The sequence below is a fragment of the Bacillus rossius genome, chromosome 1, assembly GCF_032445375.1.
Source record: "Bacillus rossius redtenbacheri isolate Brsri chromosome 1, Brsri_v3, whole genome shotgun sequence".
NCBI lineage: Eukaryota > Metazoa > Arthropoda > Insecta > Phasmatodea > Bacillidae > Bacillus > Bacillus rossius.
Window position 1 is genome coordinate 373,437,079 of NC_086330.1, and position 18,553 is coordinate 373,455,631.

Genomic DNA, 18,553 nt, shown 5'->3' on the forward strand with positions numbered 1-18,553 from the left:
TATTATTAAACAATAATAATAATCAGTGGACAGAAACACAAATAGTCTGGTGTTTGCAGATGGATAAACTCAAAGGGAAGTATTTTTGCTCAGAGATCACAGTGAGTGATTTAAAAAATGTCAAAACATGCGCTTATCTGCAAATTTTACTTTTGCCACCCCTGGCATTCCACGTCCATAGACCTGAGAAAAAATATGCTGTACTTACAACTGACAATGACAATAACTTAAAACGTGTAAAATACAGCAGCAATGCTACAATTTATAATGCAGAAAATAAAATAAAAACATTTGATTAGTACGGTTATTTTACATCATACAGTATAACTCTGTTGTAACATTACACAAAGGGTCAAAAGGAAAAAAAAAAAATACAAGCAGGAAATATCAAATTAGCAATTGTCAGTGTGTGAACATTTTAAAGATGAACTCGTCTAGTCATGTAAACAAATTTAATGTTAAAACCACTGAAGGGTACACTCGATGCTCAAATCTGCTTAACCATGCCAACAATTTTTGACGTGACGTCTAATAAATCGATGAACGCCGGCTGCACGCACGAAAAATGATGACTCATTGTCCCGTTACGCTCATTGTACGCTTGCGCCGCATCTATCTCTCTTCCACTCGATTGGAACAACCATCGATTTGACTTTTTCGAGGCACATTAAACTTAAAACACTCCCATTCGTTTCCTACTTTTCCTATCATCATCCTATCCTTAACAGAATAACACAGATTGGAAGAAGTTAAATAGCAAACATGTATAAAAGTGATAGTTAAAAAAATCTCTTCGTTAAAGTTATAAACATATTTGAATTAATGAGTGCAAATAAAAGTAAATTTATCAATTAAATTGTAGATTTCATTTCACTCCTTCTTTGTATCCATACAAAATAGTGATAATTCAATAAAAATGATTTAATTTTATTCATAAAAGTATGCTATCATTTCATCAATGTTTTTTTATGACGTTGTCACGTTAAACTATCGTCCGTAAACCGACTTTACAGACAACCAATTTTCTTCAACACTGCCACATTTCTGTAAAATTTGTCTCGTGAATCACGAAAATGGCGTTTACAGTAGACATGCCCTATTTCCGATTCCTTCGCTACTTGGACATGTGTGTGTATTCCTATCTATGAATGAAATAAATTAAACTCCATCAGCAACAGACTACACCTTAGTTTTCTTGTTGGCAAACTAAAATATTGTAGAATTGCATACATATATCTGAAAACACAATTGGCTGGCAAGTAATGGAAGGATTTGATATTTTGTTTTATATTGTTATAACTTTGCACTTGTACTTTACTTTAAGTACTAATTTTTTTTAAAATTATATTTTTATTTATTAATGTAATAATGTTATAATTTATACGTTTTTTTTGTTTATACATTATATATGACGTCGTCCAGGGCTGGGCCCCTCTTGAGCCCGATGTGCCACCACCTCCCTCCCCTTCTGTTAATCCTCCCGGCTGACATGTTTTTAAATAGCGCGCCGCCACCAGAGGGCTCTGTAGAATCAGTGCTTGCTCCCCAAGAAATAATAATACTTTGCAAATCTTTTGTTTTGTTCCCCAAGTGCCATATGTTTTTATATCCAAATTGATTGTAATTTTTATGTATTTCGTTCACTAACCACGTCCGCGGCACGACGGGAAACAGGGTAACTGTTCAGGGCGCTTGGCGCCAACCCCCCCCCCCCCCCCCCCCTTTCCCCGCTACCTCTGCGGCCATTGCTCACGCAGTCGCTTCCCGTCGCTACCTGAAGAAAGACGTTCCGTTCCAGCTCTCCGAGGACTTCGCCTTTGTGCGTCTATCGAGGTGGTTGGACCACAGCTGTGCCTGTCGTGCCGCGAGGCGTTTTCATAGAGTGATTGTGTTTGTGTCCAAGTGTTGTCTGTCGGCGTGTGGGGCGCCCTGAGATCCCACTGCGTGGTTCTTATAAACAGCGTGCCCGACGCTGAGAGCGGGCCTGGTCAGTGGTTAGGGTAATTGCTGAAGGGGGAAACGAGTCACGCCGCCACACGGGCTACGTCACGCCTGAGACAGAGTCTTCTCGCCGGGTCCGTGCCCCCTAGACACGGTGGCGCCCACTAAACATACGTTATAAATACTACCAAATCCCCGACCATGTCATACTGAATCTTAATAAATTGCTCTTTTTAACTTTCATCTTTATAAAACTAATGTAAGGTTTCTTAGGTTATATTTTATATATTTATTTCTCAGTTATTATACATTTATAAATGTTTACATTTGTCAAAATACTGCATGTAATTTGAAGTGAATAGATGCACTCACAATCAAGCATGCTTTCGTGAATGCCAAATTTCCTGGTTAATTGAGTTAATATTGTTAACAAAGTGTAAAAAAAGAGGGAAATAAAAAATTTATTATTATTATTACAAGAGGAAGGTGACTCTGAATGTATGTACCTTCGATACATTGAATACACCATGTTGGCCAGCGTTAAAATTTATCACTAGTGCACTACTGCTTTGTTTTTGCATACAATCCTACCTGTGGTATGATAGTTATTGTAAACAAAAACATATGTAAAGTGCAAAGTAAATGATTTAATTTGTTAGACTTAACATACGGAATAAGAGTTGGAATAGAAAATTTCTTATAAATTTTTTACATAGCAGAAAAAGCATAATTCATGAAATGGTATAAGCAGAATGTAAATACATTATCCTTACGGGGAATATGTCAGGAATTAAAAAAAAATGAAGTTAGAATATATTATTAGCAGGAACATTGTAACAAGGTTAATTTTGTTTTGCTTTGCAACTGTTTCACAATTTTTATTTTTTTTAGTTACCTTTTGTAGAGCTTTGCCCGTGAAAAAATAAATAGGTGTTACGAACAAGTCAAACTAACTAATGTACAACCAACAGGTTACATACATGGCAGGAGTTTCATATTTTTTGGAGGGAAGGGAAGGTGATCGAGGTTTTTGGGTGGTAGGTACGGAAAGTTAAATGGCAAGTCAGAGTTTTGAAAAGTAATAACCTCTTAGGCTATTTTTTAACATTTCTGACATGTTAAACATTTTTTATATAGGTATATACTCTACAGTTATTCTTAGTTCTCTGGGTTATGGGAAAAGAAAAGAGGTGAGGACGGGGGGGGGGGGGGGGGGGGGGGGGGTTTAATAGGACCGCCATTGTTTCAACTTGGAAAAGAATTTTAAACATCACATATAAATAGAATGTAAATGCTGTGACATACTACCTTTCCATATTCGGTGAGTCCAGTGTATTCCGAATTGTTTACAGCTGCGTCCACCGGCGAACCAGCCGCCCTTCACAAAGTAAAAGCAACAACGTTACTCTTGTCAGTAGACACCACTATCAACATATTGAAAAATGCGAATCCTCCCAGACGAAGCTGTCACAGGCATCTGTAACACTGGCAAGTGGAGTTAAGACCATCTAGTTATGATTTTTACATTTGTTAAATCCCCTTTCCTCCTCGGTAATCAGGGTACCAGACCAAATCAAACTTAACTTCCAATCCACAAATTTATAAATAATGTTTACTACCAACAAGATTTTTACCGCACCTTGGTAATAAATTTAGAGAAATATATCACGTGTTCTGTCATATTGGCATATGCTCAGCAAAAGCTATCATAGAGTATTGCTTAGGAGTAAAAAGTTATGTCGAAACAAACTTTAAAGTATATAATTTTTTCCCTTAAACTTACAAATACAAAAAATATTTTGATTAAATAATTATTTTTTTTATTTTTTGACAATGGTGATTTTAATTTCTAACATTATGATAAATTCTGTACACAAATTTAATTGATGAACATATTGATCTTTTTTCCAACCTATACTTCACATTAGCAGAGCTGTACCAAATAAGGATCTTGGTTGTAATTAATTCAACATCGCCTATCGCATGATGCCCAGACTCACCAGGGAGTGTTGCCATGAGCCTTACCAGAGTGTATTACCTATGAGCCTCACCAGGATGTGTTACACAGAGCCTCACCAGGGAGTGTTGCACAGAGCCTCACCAGGGAGTGTTGCATGTGTGTGTGAGCGTGAGGTATCTGCCGCCCGCCTCGTACATGAGCCTCACCAGAGTGTATTACCTATGAGCCTCACCAGGGTGTGTTGCACAGAGCCTCACCAGGGTGTGTTGCACAGAGCCTCACCAGGGAGTGTTACACGTGTGTGTGAGCGTGAGGTATCTCCCGCCCGCCTCGTACATGAGCCTCACCAGAGTGTATTACCTATGAGCCTCACCAGGGAGTGTTGCACAGAGCCTCACCAGGGAGTGTTGCACAGAGCCTCACCAGGGAGTGTTGCACAGAGCCTCACCAGGGAGTGTTGCATGTGTGTGTGAGCGTGAGGTATCTCCCGCCCGCCTCGTACATGAGCCTCACCAGAGTGTATTACCTATGAGCCTCACCAGGGTGTGTTGCACAGAGCCTCACCAGGGTGTGTTGCACAGAGCCTCACCAGGGAGTGTTGCACGTGTGTGTGAGCGTGAGGTATCTCCCGCCCGCCTCGTACATGAGCCTCACCAGAGTGTATTACCTATGAGCCTCACCAGGGAGTGTTGCACAGAGCCTCACCAGGGTGTGTTGCACAGAGCCTCACCAGGGAGTGTTGCACGTGTGTGTGAGCGTGAGGTATCTCCCGCCCGCCTCGTACATGAGCCTCACCAGAGTATTACCTATGAGCCTCACCAGGGTGTGTTGCACAGAGCCTCACCAGGGTGTGTTGCACAGAGCCTCACCAGGGAGTGTTGCACGTGTGTGTGAGCGTGAGGTATCTGCCGCCCGCCTCGTACATGAGCCTCACCAGGGAGTGTTGCACAGAGCCTCACCAGGGTGTGTTGCACAGAGCCTCACCAGGGAGTGTTGCACGTGTGTGTGAGCGTGAGGTATCTGCCGCCCGCCTCGTACATGAGCCTCACCAGAGTGTATTACCTATGAGCCTCACCAGGGAGTGTTGCACAGAGCCTCACCAGGGTGTGTTGCACAGAGCCTCACCAGGGAGTGTTGCACGTGTGTGTGAGCGTGAGGTATCTGCCGCCCGCCTCGTACATGAGCCTCACCAGAGTGTATTACCTATGAGCCTCACCAGGGAGTGTTGCACAGAGCCCGACCAGGGTGTGTTGCACAAAGCCTCACCAGGGAGTGTTGCACGTGTGTGTGAGCGTGAGGTATCTGCCGCCCGCCTCGTACATGAGTATCACCAGAGTGTATTACCTATGAGCCTCACCAGGGTGTGTTGCACAGAGCCTCACCAGGGAGTGTTGCACGTGTGTGTGAGCGTGAGGTATCTGCCGCCCGCCTCGTACATGAGCCTCACCAGAGTGTATTACCTATGAGCCTCACCAGGGTGTGTTGCACAGAGCCTCACCAGGGTGTGTTGCACAGAGCCTCACCAGGGAGTGTTGCACGTGTGTGTGAGCGTGAGGTATCTGCCGCCCGCCTCGTACATGAGCCTCACCAGAGTGTATTACCTATGAGCCTCACCAGGGAGTGTTGCATGTGTGTGTGAGCGTGAGGTATCTCCCGCCCGCCTCGTACATGAGCCTCACCAGAGTGTATTACCTATGAGCCTCACCAGGGTGTGTTGCACAGAGCCTCACCAGGGTGTGTTGCACAGAGCCTCACCAGGGTGTGTTGCACAGAGCCTCACCAGGGAGTGTTGCACGTGTGTGTGAGCGTGAGGTATCTGCCGCCCGCCTCGTACATGAGCCTCACCAGAGTGTATTACCTATGAGCCTCACCAGGGAGTGTTGCATGTGTGTGTGAGCGTGAGGTATCTCCCGCCCGTCTCGTACATGAGCCTCACCAGAGTGTATTACCTATGAGCCTCACCAGGGTGTGTTGCACAGAGCCTCACCAGGGTGTGTTGCACAGAGCCTCACCAGGGAGTGTTGCACGTGTGTGTGAGCGTGAGGTATCTCCCGCCCGCCTCGTACATGAGCCTCACCAGAGTGTATTACCTATGAGCCTCACCAGGGAGTGTTGCACAGAGCCTCACCAGGGTGTGTTGCACAGAGCCTCACCAGGGAGTGTTGCACGTGTGTGTGAGCGTGAGGTATCTCCCGCCCGCCTCGTACATGAGCCTCACCAGAGTGTATTACCTATGAGCCTCACCAGGGTGTGTTGCACAGAGCCTCACCAGGGTGTGTTGCACAGAGCCTCACCAGGGAGTGTTGCACGTGTGTGTGAGCGTGAGGTATCTCCCGCCCGCCTCGTACATGAGCCTCACCAGAGTGTATTACCTATGAGCCTCACCAGGGTGTGTTACACAGAGCCTCACCAGGGTGTGTTACACAGAGCCTCACCAGGGTGTGTTGCACAGAGCCTCACCAGGGAGTGTTGCACGTGTGTGTGAGCGTGAGGTATCTCCCGCCCGCCTCGTACATGAGCCTCACCAGAGTGTATTACCTATGAGCCTCACCAGGGTGTGTTGCACAGAGCCTCACCAGGGAGTGTTGCACGTGTGTGTGAGTGTGAGGTATCTCCCGCCCGCCTCGTACATGAGCCTCACCAGAGTGTATTACCTATGAGCCTCACCAGGGTGTGTTACACAGAGCCTCACCAGGGAGTGTTGCACGTGTGTGTGAGCGTGAGGTATCTCCCGCCCGCCTCGTACATGAGCCTCACCAGAGTGTATTACCTATGAGCCTCACCAGGGTGTGTTACACAGAGCCTCACCAGGGAGTGTTGCACGTGTGTGTGAGCGTGAGGTATCTCCCGCCCGCCTCGTACATGAGCCTCACCAGAGTGTATTACCTATGAGCCTCACCAGGGTGTGTTACACAGAGCCTCACCAGGGAGTGTTGCACGTGTGTGTGAGCGTGAGGTATCTCCCGCCCGCCTCGTACATGAGCCTCACCAGAGTGTATTACCTATGAGCCTCACCAGGGTGTGTTACACAGAGCCTCACCAGGGAGTGTTGCACGTGTGTGAGCGTGAGGTATCTCCCGCCCGCCTCGTACATGAGCCTCACCAGAGTGTATTACCTATGAGCCTCACCAGGGTGTGTTACACAGAGCCTCACCAGGGAGTGTTGCACGTGTGTGTAAGCATGAGGTATCTCCCGCCCGCCTCGTACATGAACCTCACCAGAGTGTATTACCTATGAGCCTCACCAGGGTGTGTTACACAGAGCCTCACCAGGGTGTGTTGCACGTGTGTGTGAGCGTGAGGTATCTCCCGCCCGCCTCGTACATGAGCCTCACCAGAGTGTATTACCTATGAGCCTCACCAGGGTGTGTTACACAGAGCCTCACCAGGGAGTGTTGCACGTGTGTGTGAGCGTGAGGTATCTCCCGCCCGCCTCGTACATGAGCCTCACCAGAGTGTATTACCTATGAGCCTCACCAGGGTGTGTTACACAGAGCCTCACCAGGGAGTGTTGCACGTGTGTGTGAGCGTGAAGTATCTCCCGCCCGCCTCGTACATGAGCCTCACCAGAGTGTATTACCTATGAGCCTCACCAGGGTGTGTTACACATAGCCTCACCAGGGAGTGTTGCACGTGTGTGTGAGCGTGAGGTATCTCCCGCCCGCCTCGTACATGAGCCTCACCAGAGTGTATTACCTATGAGCCTCACCAGGGTGTGTTACACAGAGCCTCACCAGGGAGTGTTGCACGTGTGTGTGAGCGTGAGGTATCTCCCGCCCGCCTCGTACATGAGCCTCACCAGAGTGTATTACCTATGAGCCTCACCAGGGTGTGTTACACAGAGCCTCACCAGGGTGTGTTGCACGTGTGTGTGAGCGTGAGGTATCTCCCGCCCGCCTCGTGCATGAGCCTCACCAGAGTGTATTACCTATGAGCCTCACCAGGGTGTGTTACACAGAGCCTCACCAGGGAGTGTTGCACGTGTGTGTGAGCGTGAGGTATCTCCCGCCCGCCTCGTACATGAGCCTCACCAGAGTGTATTACCTATGAGCCTCACCAGGGTGTGTTACACAGAGCCTCACCAGGGAGTGTTGCACGTGTGTGTGAGCGTGAGGTATCTCCCGCCCGCCTCGTACATGAGCCTCATCAGAGTGTATTACCTATGAGCCTCACCAGGGTGTGTTACACAGAGCCTCACCAGGGAGTGTTGCACGTGTGTGTGAGCGTGAGGTATCTCCCGCCCGCCTCGTACATGAGCCTCACCAGAGTGTATTACCTATGAGCCTCACCAGGGTGTGTTACACAGAGCCTCACCAGGGAGTGTTGCACGTGTGTGTGAGCGTGAGGTATCTCCCGCCCGCCTCGTACATGAGCCTCACCAGAGTGTATTACCTATGAGCCTCACCAGGGTGTGTTACACAGAGCCTCACCAGGGAGTGTTGCACGTGTGTGTGAGCGTGAGGTATCTCCCGCCCGCCTCGTACATGAGCTTCACCAGAGTGTATTACCTATGAGCCTCACCAGGGTGTGTTACACAGAGCCTCACCAGGGAGTGTTGCACGTGTGTGTGAGCGTGAGGTATCTCCCGCCCGCCTCGTACATGAGCCTCACCAGAGTGTATTACCTATGAGCCTCACCAGGGTGTGTTACACAGAGCCTCACCAGGGAGTGTTGCACGTGTGTGTGAGCGTGAGGTATCTCCCGCCCGCCTCGTACATGAGCCTCACCAGAGTGTATTACCTATGAGCCTCACCAGGGTGTGTTACACAGAGCCTCACCAGGGAGTGTTGCACGTGTGTGTGAGCGAGAGGTATCTCCCGCCCGCCTCGTACATGAGCCTCACCAGAGTGTATTACCTATGAGCCTCACCAGGGTGTGTTACACAGAGCCTCACCAGGGAGTGTTGCACGTGTGTGTGAGCGTGAGGTATCTCCCGCCCGCCTCGTACATGAGCCTCACCAGAGTGTATTACCTATGAGCCTCACCAGGGTGTGTTACACAGAGCCTCACCAGGGAGTGTTGCACGTGTGTGTGAGCGTGAGGTATCTCCCGCCCGCCTCGTACATGAGCCTCAGCACGGCCAGCCGACTGTCGATGGAGTGTCCGCCCTCGATCGCTATCAGGCTGGCTATCTTCCCTGCCTTGAAGGCGTCCCACACTCCTGCGACAGAAACACAAGCCCCAGTGTAGCCCTCACCCCCTTCCTTCCTTCCTTCCTTCCTTCAGTGGTACGACACTAGAGCAGTTAACTAACACCATGATTACCATACTCATAAAAATTCAATAAATATATATATTAAAAGTGCTTTGAGAATGGGGGTAATCAAAAGTAACAGAAGGCAAGGTCAAATACATCCAAGGAAATGAATGACATGACATCGTTCTGCATTTTATTAACACGTTTTTTAAGTACTGATATATCATGTACAGGAGTGTACATGCAAAATAGATTTATCAAAAAATTAAAGTCCTAAGAACTAAACTTAAAGTCCTGTATCGGAGTTTATGATAGTGCTTAGGTTTGCCACTGACTTCGCGATAGTTACTTGCGCAGAAACGCATCTTGTGACGACTTTTTAACGAAAATAAAAAAGAATCTTATTGATGGCGACTCCACACTCATAGTTATTTGTAGAAACAGTTTCATGAGGACGGCTGAAGCAATGTTCGTAGTTTTAGGTAGTTCAGAGCAAAATAATCAAGTACAGAAACCTAAACTTGGCCAACTATCCTGGCAGTCTGCGGCCAGTGTAGCGCTCCTGTCAGCGCCCTCACACCCACCTCTTTCACACTTCAGACCAGCAGGTGTTCGCACTGCACGTGCAGCCTACACTTGTCGCTGGTTTGCTGGTGCGCTTACCTTGCGAGCACAATCTCGCGCAATGATCACCATATTATTGTTCATGGTGGAGGCACGAAGAAATGTAAGAAATTCATTTACATAAAAAATATTGCAAAAAGTGCTGTTGCTAAATTAACATATAGTTTTTAAGAAATAACAGTGCACAGTATACTATATTATTTAAAACAAAGAATTAATTCACTTTAAATTGCAACATACTAAAAGGCTTACCCCGTGTGTAAATTACTAGGCGAAATTAAAATATATTAGAACACAAGCCTAGATAGAGGTGTGCCTAGTGCCTCACTTTTAGTAATAACCATGTCTAGAACAAAATTACTCAGAAAAATACAAATAAATCTGCATATTTTAAGTGTTTAAAAAATAATTCTGCAAAAATGTAAAAACGTGTTGCTAAACGTGATCAAACAATGTACTGTAATAAGAATTTTTACAAACCATTTAGTTCATACATTTGAGTAAAAATTAATGCTGAGTGAATTACATTCAATGAATTTACTTAACTAAAAGGTAATCATTTTTGTAATTTGAGTTAAGTGCTGTCAAACTGCCAATTGTTTTCAGGTTTTTAGTTACATTTCATGATAAACGTATTAACTTGCATTTTAGTGTTATATTTTGTGCCGACATGCTTGGCAAAGTTATTTTGGTTTTATACAATCTACTAAATAATCTTTTTCCCTGGTTTTTCCTGCAGGCATGGCCCTCCAACCGACGGCCCTGTGACGAGCCAGCCCCGGCCGATGACTGCCGCTACTCACCCTGCACGGAGTCTGCGTACTGCAGGTCGTCGGGGTACGCCTTCACGAGCCGCTTGATGACGTCTATCTGCTCCAGCGTCTGCTCCACGGCGTCCTTGTACTGGCTGCTGCAGCTCACGTAGGCGACCCAGAACTGCACCCAGAGGCCCCTTACTTCCCCTCTCGCTTAGTAGGGGCTGGGAATAATTACCATCTATGATTTTATAAATTAACAGCATTATTGTGAAATTATCATTCCTATGCAACTTACTTTTATTAATATTTACTTTCTAGATGTAATCTAGCAGCAATGGTGCCACTTGAGTGCAGATCTACGAACCTTGCCACTGCACTGCCGTGTTCTAAGTTCCATCTGTCACTGACAGTGCTGTTAGTCACACGAGCATTTTCCTTCCATGTTCTTAGTTTGCACTGTGACTGACAGTGCTGTTATGCTGACGAGCACTTTCCTTGCCATGTCCTTAGCTTACTTTGTGAGTGACAGGGCTGTTATGCTGACGAGCACTTTCCTTGCCATGTCCTTAGCTTACTTTGTGAGTGACAGGGCTGTTATGCTGACGAGCACTTTCCTTGCCATGTCCTTAGCTTACTTTGTGAGTGACAGTGCTGTTATGCTGACGAGCACTTTCCTTGCCATGTCCTTAGCTTACTTTGTGAGTGACAGGGCTGTTATGCTGACGAGCACTTTCCTTGCCATGTTCTTGCTTACTTTGTGAGTGACAGGGCTGTTATGCTGAAGAGCACTTTCCTTGCCATGTCCTTAGCTTACTTTGTGAGTGACAGGGCTGTTATGCTGACGAGCACTTTCCTTGCCATGTTCTTGCTTACTTTGTGAGTGACAGGGCTGTTATGCTGACGAGCACTTTCCTTGCCATGTTCTTAGCTTACTTTGTGAGTGACAGGGCTGTTATGCTGACGCACTTTCCTTTTCTATGTTCTTAGCTAACTTTGTGAGTGACAGGGCTGTTATGCTGACGAGCATTTCCCTTGCCATGTTCTTAGCTTACTTTGTGAGTGACAGGGCTGTTATGCTGACGAGCACTTTCCTTGCCATGTTCTTAGCTTACTTTGTGAGTGACAGGGCTGTTATGCTGACGAGCACTTTCCTTGCCATGTCCTTAGCTTACTTTGTGAGTGACAGGGCTGTTATGCTGACGAGCACTTTCCTTGCCATGTCCTTAGCTTACTTTGTGAGTGACAGTGCTGTTATGCTGACGAGCACTTTCCTTGCCGTGTCCTTAGCTTACTTTGTGACTGACAGTGCTGTTACGCTCACAAGAATTTTCCTTGCCGTGTTCAACTCAATGTTTGTTTCTATTACTAAAGTAAGTGTTGTTTCCTGATTAACTGTAAGACAAGGCAGTCGGTGCCTTAATTTGGCCACTTGTAAAAATAAAGAAAAGTAATATTGCAGCGTATTGTTACAAATGTTAAATATCATTGTATGCCTTAGTACTACTTTTGCCTAAAACTCGCATTAAAATTGTATTGACCTTACATAATCTGGAGAAATCTATAATCCAGCATGGTCATAGTACCAAACGTTGCCTGATTGAAATGAGCCTTTTCCTCAAGTGGTTGGCTAGACTATTTCTTTGGGAAACAAAGTACTTTATATTTTCAATGAAATAATTTGTGTGATGGCATAATGTCACACATTAATATTTCCTAAAAGTGCACTCAATCATGGGGTGGACAGCAATACTGATACTTCAGAGGAAGGGGTTTTGTTGTGTAAAAGAATTAACTACATGGTAAAAATTATTTCAGTAATCATTATATTATAGTTAAAAAAAATGGTTGCATGAAAGAAATGTTATACCAGGTGATTGAGTTATCTTCCATCTTGCAACAAGCATCAACTCTTATTTCTCTGAAATAGTGTAATAATTTGTACTTAATATTGTACTTCAGAGATAATTAAATGCACTTAGAATAAAAAATAAATATGGTACAAAATAATTAAAATAAAGTTATATTAGGTATTATTGTTATATAACAAAAAATAATATGGTTAATAATAAATAATCCAGTGTTACGTATTACTGTTATATAAAAAATATATGGTTAAAAATAAATAATCCAGTGTTACATTTTTGATGACTATTAAGAGTACAAAAAATGGTTATAAAATTTTTATACAGAGTACATTAATATTCTAACAGTACACACATACAGTCATACACCCAAAGTTACATTCTACTGAGCTCGTTCAAGGAAACTAGAAAATCTAATAATTAATAACTTTACATTAAATGAACAAAAATGATTTTTAACAGTATCACTATGAAAAATTACAGCCAATAACTTAACGATAGAAATTAAACTAAACAAATTTTGGCTTAATGGACAAATTATTTGTGTCAATTAGTGATTAGATTGTTTGAAAAAATCCACACATGAGGGAATGTTTGTCTTTATTTGTAAGATAGGTATTAAAAATAACAAATTAAATTAATATAATTTAAATAAAATATGTACATTTTATATTGATAGTTACTTTATATCTGCCGACCAAACTTTTTCCAGGATTGTAAAATACATCTATGACACTAACAAAATGTGATAACAGAATTCAAAATCATTTTATATAAAACAATTTGTCTTAATTAGTTCTTTATTTTAATGTTTAAATATTTTTTTTTTTGGTAACTAATTCCAGATTAACCAATTCAAAGCAAATTTTTCAAATTGACACCATCCGGAAATTGCTTAATTTGATTTATTGTTCATCTTAGAGAAAAGCTGTTCACACTACTGTGTTCTAAAGAGTGATGCTATGAACTCAGCGTGATTTAAGTGGTATATTTAAAGTCAATTGTCAGTATATCCACACTCGTAAATTTACCATTCAAATTTGCATTACATTGTCATTCAATCAACTCCATCTGCATATCATTGAGTGTGCCCTCGCGACATAAAGGAAAAAAATAATATTGTGAAGCAAGTTTTTTTTTTGTTTTGAAAATGTGCTAAAAAAATTGGACCTTTTATTAGAGTTTGTGTGTTCTTTTAATGAAGTCTTTAATTTCAAGCCATCAAGATGCATGTAAATATAAATATCAGTAACATATCTGAAGTCAGCCGGCCATCCATTCAGGATAGTTGAACTGGTGAAAGAGGCATAAATTTATCACAAAGTCAACAATAACTCAACACGTACTGGAGAGTCGAGGAACCGAGGGAGTGTATTTAGTTGTCGTATGAATCAGCAAAAATCTCTTGTCTGCTCACGTTCATCAATTACAGTTTGTCTCAGTTTAAAATTGTCAGCATTCTTAACATCAGGAGAGACTCCACACGTAACTTTATTGCTAAACTTCACACAGTATCAGTTTTACAATAAACTTCACAGAGTATTAGTTTCACTATAAACTTCACAGAGTATAAGTTTCACTACAAATTTTCAATCGTGCTTTAGGTTTTCAGCTGCATGACTTCAGATTATGTAATTACTTATGGTCAATACTTCAAAACAGCACTAATTAAACAGTCATTTAAAAATATGAGTGTATCATATTTCCTAATAGTGAATATTAGAGTCAAACCTTATTATTAACGTGAAGGGGTATGTTAATAATTTGTTTCACAATTTATTTGAATAAATTAATCCTCTATGTAACAAATTATACTCTGACCAAAGGTTTTAAATAAACTAATAAAAAGACTAAGCCACACACACACTGGAAAGACAGGTGTAACATGTTAACAACAGAGTGCAATCAAATTTTGTATAAATAAATAAATAAATATATATATTTTCCTTTAAATGAAAAAAAATGTGTTGATTTGTACTTATTGAGGTTGTTTGTATGTACAAGATGTCACTGAATCTCAACGAATTTTATCCACAGAGTGGTTTTGTATTCTATGTAAAACGTACACTGTTTTAAACGATGTATTTGTGAATATTTGTACCTGTCTAGAGCATGAATCTCTGAGATTCTGAGATTTATTATAGAATTACAAATTGTTAAAAAAATAATGTTAATTTTATCAAGGCATTGTAAGTCATCCCTAAGGATTGAATGAAGTTATTTTTTATATTTGCATTCTATGTAAAACGTACACAGTGTTAAAAGATATATTTGTGAAAGTTTGTACCTGTCTAGAGCATGAATCTCCGAGATTCCAAGATTCATTATAGAATTAAAAATTGTTAAAACAAATTAATGTTAATTTTATCAAGGCATTTTAAGTCATCCCTAAGAATGTATGTTTGAATTGTAAGTAATTTTATGTTATGTTATTTGTTGGCTAATGGGTTGAAAGCTTTAGTAAAGTCGAACACGAGGATGCATGGAATGAAGCACTCACCTGGCCCCCCACCTTGCCCCTCCGGAGGCGCGGCAGGTCCGTGAAGCAGCTGGAGCAGTTCCACACGGGGTCCCTCGACAGGTCAGAGTCGAAGCTGAAGTTCCTCAGTTGGTCCTTCGCCAAGGTCCGCAGGTTCCACGGGAGGTCGTTGTGGCTGCAACCGCACACGCGAGGCTTGTTTCCAAAATAGACGCTAAAGCCCAGAAGTCGCGCGCAATCCACTTCGTCCTGTTTGCAGTGTAAACCGAAAAAGAAAGTATAATTATGTTTGTGAGGGTGCGAAATCGGGATGCTATTCCGGGTTAACAGAAATTCACCTTTACATTCTGAATCACCTAATGTCCGATTCTCGCATGTGCTAAACACGAGGGATTTTTTTTTCAACCTCCGACGGGCTATAAAAAAAGACAAATTTATATAAGATAATAAGTTTATCGCCAAAAGTTCAGCAGGGGTTTATTATGAACATAATCGCCAAAATGAATGAGTCATTTGTCATATTGCTTCTCAAAGCCTTCTTCGAGGAAGTTAGCAGCCAGTGAGGAGATACACGGGGCCAGCACCTGAACCTCTCCCCCTCTCGCGACGCCGCTGTGAGGCGGGTGGACCAATCATGTGGAACACCGGCTTCCGCATCAAGACTTATCGCAAGAGATGCGACAAGTGTGTCACAGTATATGTACTTGGAATTTAATTCTGTTCAAATCATTCCATTAAAAATACAGTTAATTACATGCTACATGCACATTTCTTTAATCTTTATTTATTTTAATGTCCCAATAAGGTATGATGCATTGAAGAACTTAAGACTGACTTTATTTTAATCCTTTCAATGTGTTTGTGTTGGTTTACCTCCATGTCAAGATAACTCAAAAGGATTAAGAAATAAAATATTTCAACGCAATAATGACCTTCTTTTTGTATCTGATAAGATAAAATTGAAGAAAGATTTGACACTAGGGATTCAAACCCAACAAACTGATCACCTAATCTGTTACAACCATATTCATCTTAAAGCATTAAATTAATAACATTACATAACATTAAATTATTAATAATGCTTGAAAAAAGCCAAATTTTAACTTTTTTTTAAAATAAAATTGTAACAAACCACAGTCTCTTGACATCAAATCCACATTTACTAGGTTATGTTACACAAACAGTTTGTTAAAATTTTTTTATGTACTTTTAACTTATTAAAAAAAACATTTAAGAGAGTTAAGTGGCTAAGAGTGCTGAGGTGATGGAAGAGTCACTGGTTCAATACCGACTACTACGCACATATTTATTTTCAAGCACTGAGTTGCACCTGAGTGATTCAGAGCCAACTTGACTTAAACACTGATGTACCGTCCACAGAAACGTGTGGACTGGCCACAATTAGCAGCTGGTGGAAAAGACTAGAGAACGTAACATGAGATCTTGTGTCCAGGCCAGTGCGTTGCTGTACCAACAGGATGGCTACAGGGTTCCGGGAATAAAACTTGGTAACTTTTCATACAATATTTTGGGTTTTTTCATGGTGACGAATAAACTAAAGCAAATGTTGCCAACCAATGATTATATATCTACTTTTGACATTTACTTAGCAGTAATTTTTCTTCATGAGTAGTTCATAGTTAAAAACTACACTTAAATATAATTATTAATTTACAACTAACAATTTGTTTCTTTAATATTGTTTTACATCACATGGCTACACACGGATGCTTAGGTGGCAGAATCTCCAGGATTATAGAGGACTCCACGCCTGGGTAAACACTTGAATTACTGTAAAAATAACAATAATGGACTTATTTGGGATGAAGTGACTTTATTCATTCACCCATCATATCACTTCATCTGCTCAGGTGGAATTATAATTTTGGTCGCCATCTTCCCAGGCCTGTCACGTCCTACACCACGCCGCGCCGGTGGGGCATGCCACCTACGGACGGCCATTTGAAATTGCGGTCCTAGCAGTATATAGCAGCCATCAACGAAGCCTCGTCTCTGTGCTTGCTACTGTCTGACCGTGAGCCCTGCAGATGCCATTCATCTCCAGCCTCGCGAAAGTAATGGCAGGGTCAAAAAGAATTGCCTAGGAAATTGACAGAGTTGAAGTACTTACTCAGTAAGAAGACTCCAAAGAAGACCAAGGAGGATGTGAGAAGAGCAGATAAGTGAAGGAGGAGGAATGTTGGAGGGACAGACCCGGCCACAGGCTGGAAGCAGTTGATGATGATGATGATGATGATGATGATGATGATGATGATGATGATGATGATGTGCATCATCAATGCCAGGCAAGGGCCCTCAGCTCAGACAGTACAGGAGGCCGAAGCAGCGTGCTCACCCGTCTATCAGGGGCACCACGTCCAGCACCCGGGCGCCCGCCAGCGGGGCCTCCGCACCGCTCTGCAGTCCCGGGAGCACCACCGACAGCACCACGACGGTGACGCACAGCAGCGCCGCAGCCGCCCCCGCCAGGTACCACCACAGCCGCGGCACTGCAACGACCAGGCACCGTGCCTCCAACTGTCGCTGGTCCTCAGCCCCTGACTGACTCACTAGGTTTGTTTGACTCGAGGTCTATTTTTGACCTGTCAACTCTCGGGGCGCCCTTATCCGGAAGCAGTATGGCGGATGGTCGTTTTACTCGCCGGGGCAAGTTGCTCTCAGGTCACTCCTCTCGAGGAAGAGTTTGCGAGGGCAAGCCGTCTGCTGGTTGTTTTGGCGCGACTTTCACGATGGAGTCAATATGTTATCAAGCTACATTTGGTGATGACGGTAATATTTTAATAGATGACGACATTGAAGCGGAAAAACATTTCAATGTAACTTATTTGGTGTCCTTTATTTAACAATCACATGATTTGCAATCGTTTCCTCGTACAGGTTAGCTTATGCATACCACAGGCGGTTTAAAGTCAAAAAGCAATATTTATATTTTTTACCTTCTCAAGCTCTCTTATAATTTGTAGGCCAATATACGGTAAATCAATAACAGCTTCATCTTCATATGAATCTTCATTTCCAAACAAATTTCTCACTATGTCTGCTATATTTTCCGCCATCATTGTTTTACAACAAATAGCGTTTTCTTCGTGTATTAAAAGTTACCGACTGTTTTTGCCCGCAGGTCAACTCGCTCCCAACTCTTTCAACTCCCGAGGAGCACGAGAGACCTCGAGTCAAACAAACCTGCTGTATCCGCTAGACCGCGTGGAATACACTCCAACAATTGTACATAAAAAACAAAAACATTTTTGCCTGCAGATTTTAACATGACTTCGAAAATTTTAAATTCTGAATCTTTGAAATACATTTCTTATTTGCTGTTATTTCAGTGTATAGGGAAAAAAAATTTCTGGTAATTGTTAGATGAGATAATGTTATGATGATATGCTGAATCCGCAATAATCAGTGACTACTGGTAGGTAGGAGCCAAATTTTTGATTCTTCAAGCAGACATTTCGACCACTAACTCCTATTCTTCAATGTTGATTAACACATAGGTATATAGGTACGAATTTAAGAGCACCCTCGGAAACAATGAAACCTCGAAGACGAGACGACCTCGGTAAAGGGTCGACCTCCGATACTAGACGACCTCGGTAAAGGGTCGACCTCCGATACGAGACGACCTCGGTAAAGAGTGACATCTAACACAATGCAACCGTGATAAAGACGACCTCGGAAGCGAGGCCATGGGCGTCGCAACCGGGGGGG

At 43.0% G+C, this 18,553-nt stretch overlaps 2 protein-coding genes across 9 annotated transcripts in view; one reads left to right on the top strand and one right to left on the bottom strand.

Moving 5' to 3' along the window:
* Nucleotides 1–11,936, top strand: part of LOC134528494 (protein AMN1 homolog) — a 28,879-nt gene extending 16,943 nt beyond the window's left edge. For both annotated transcript variants that reach the window (XR_010074402.1, XM_063362157.1), the window contains one exon: nt 10,462–11,936. The gene's annotated coding sequence lies outside the window, so the exon portion shown is untranslated. The remainder of the gene's footprint in view (nt 1–10,461) is intronic.
* Nucleotides 1–18,553, bottom strand: part of LOC134528493 (dipeptidase 1-like) — a 42,137-nt gene that overhangs the window by 8,330 nt on the left and 15,254 nt on the right. For all 7 annotated transcript variants that reach the window (XM_063362156.1, XM_063362155.1, XM_063362151.1 and 4 more), the window contains 5 exons: nt 17,178–17,331; nt 14,843–14,996; nt 10,526–10,658; nt 8,912–9,062; nt 3,250–3,319 (listed from right to left, as the gene is read on the bottom strand). In XM_063362156.1, the coding sequence (XP_063218226.1) occupies nt 3,250–3,319; nt 8,912–9,062; nt 10,526–10,658; nt 14,843–14,996; nt 17,178–17,331 (662 nt within the window). The remainder of the gene's footprint in view (nt 1–3,249; nt 3,320–8,911; nt 9,063–10,525; nt 10,659–14,842; nt 14,997–17,177; nt 17,332–18,553) is intronic.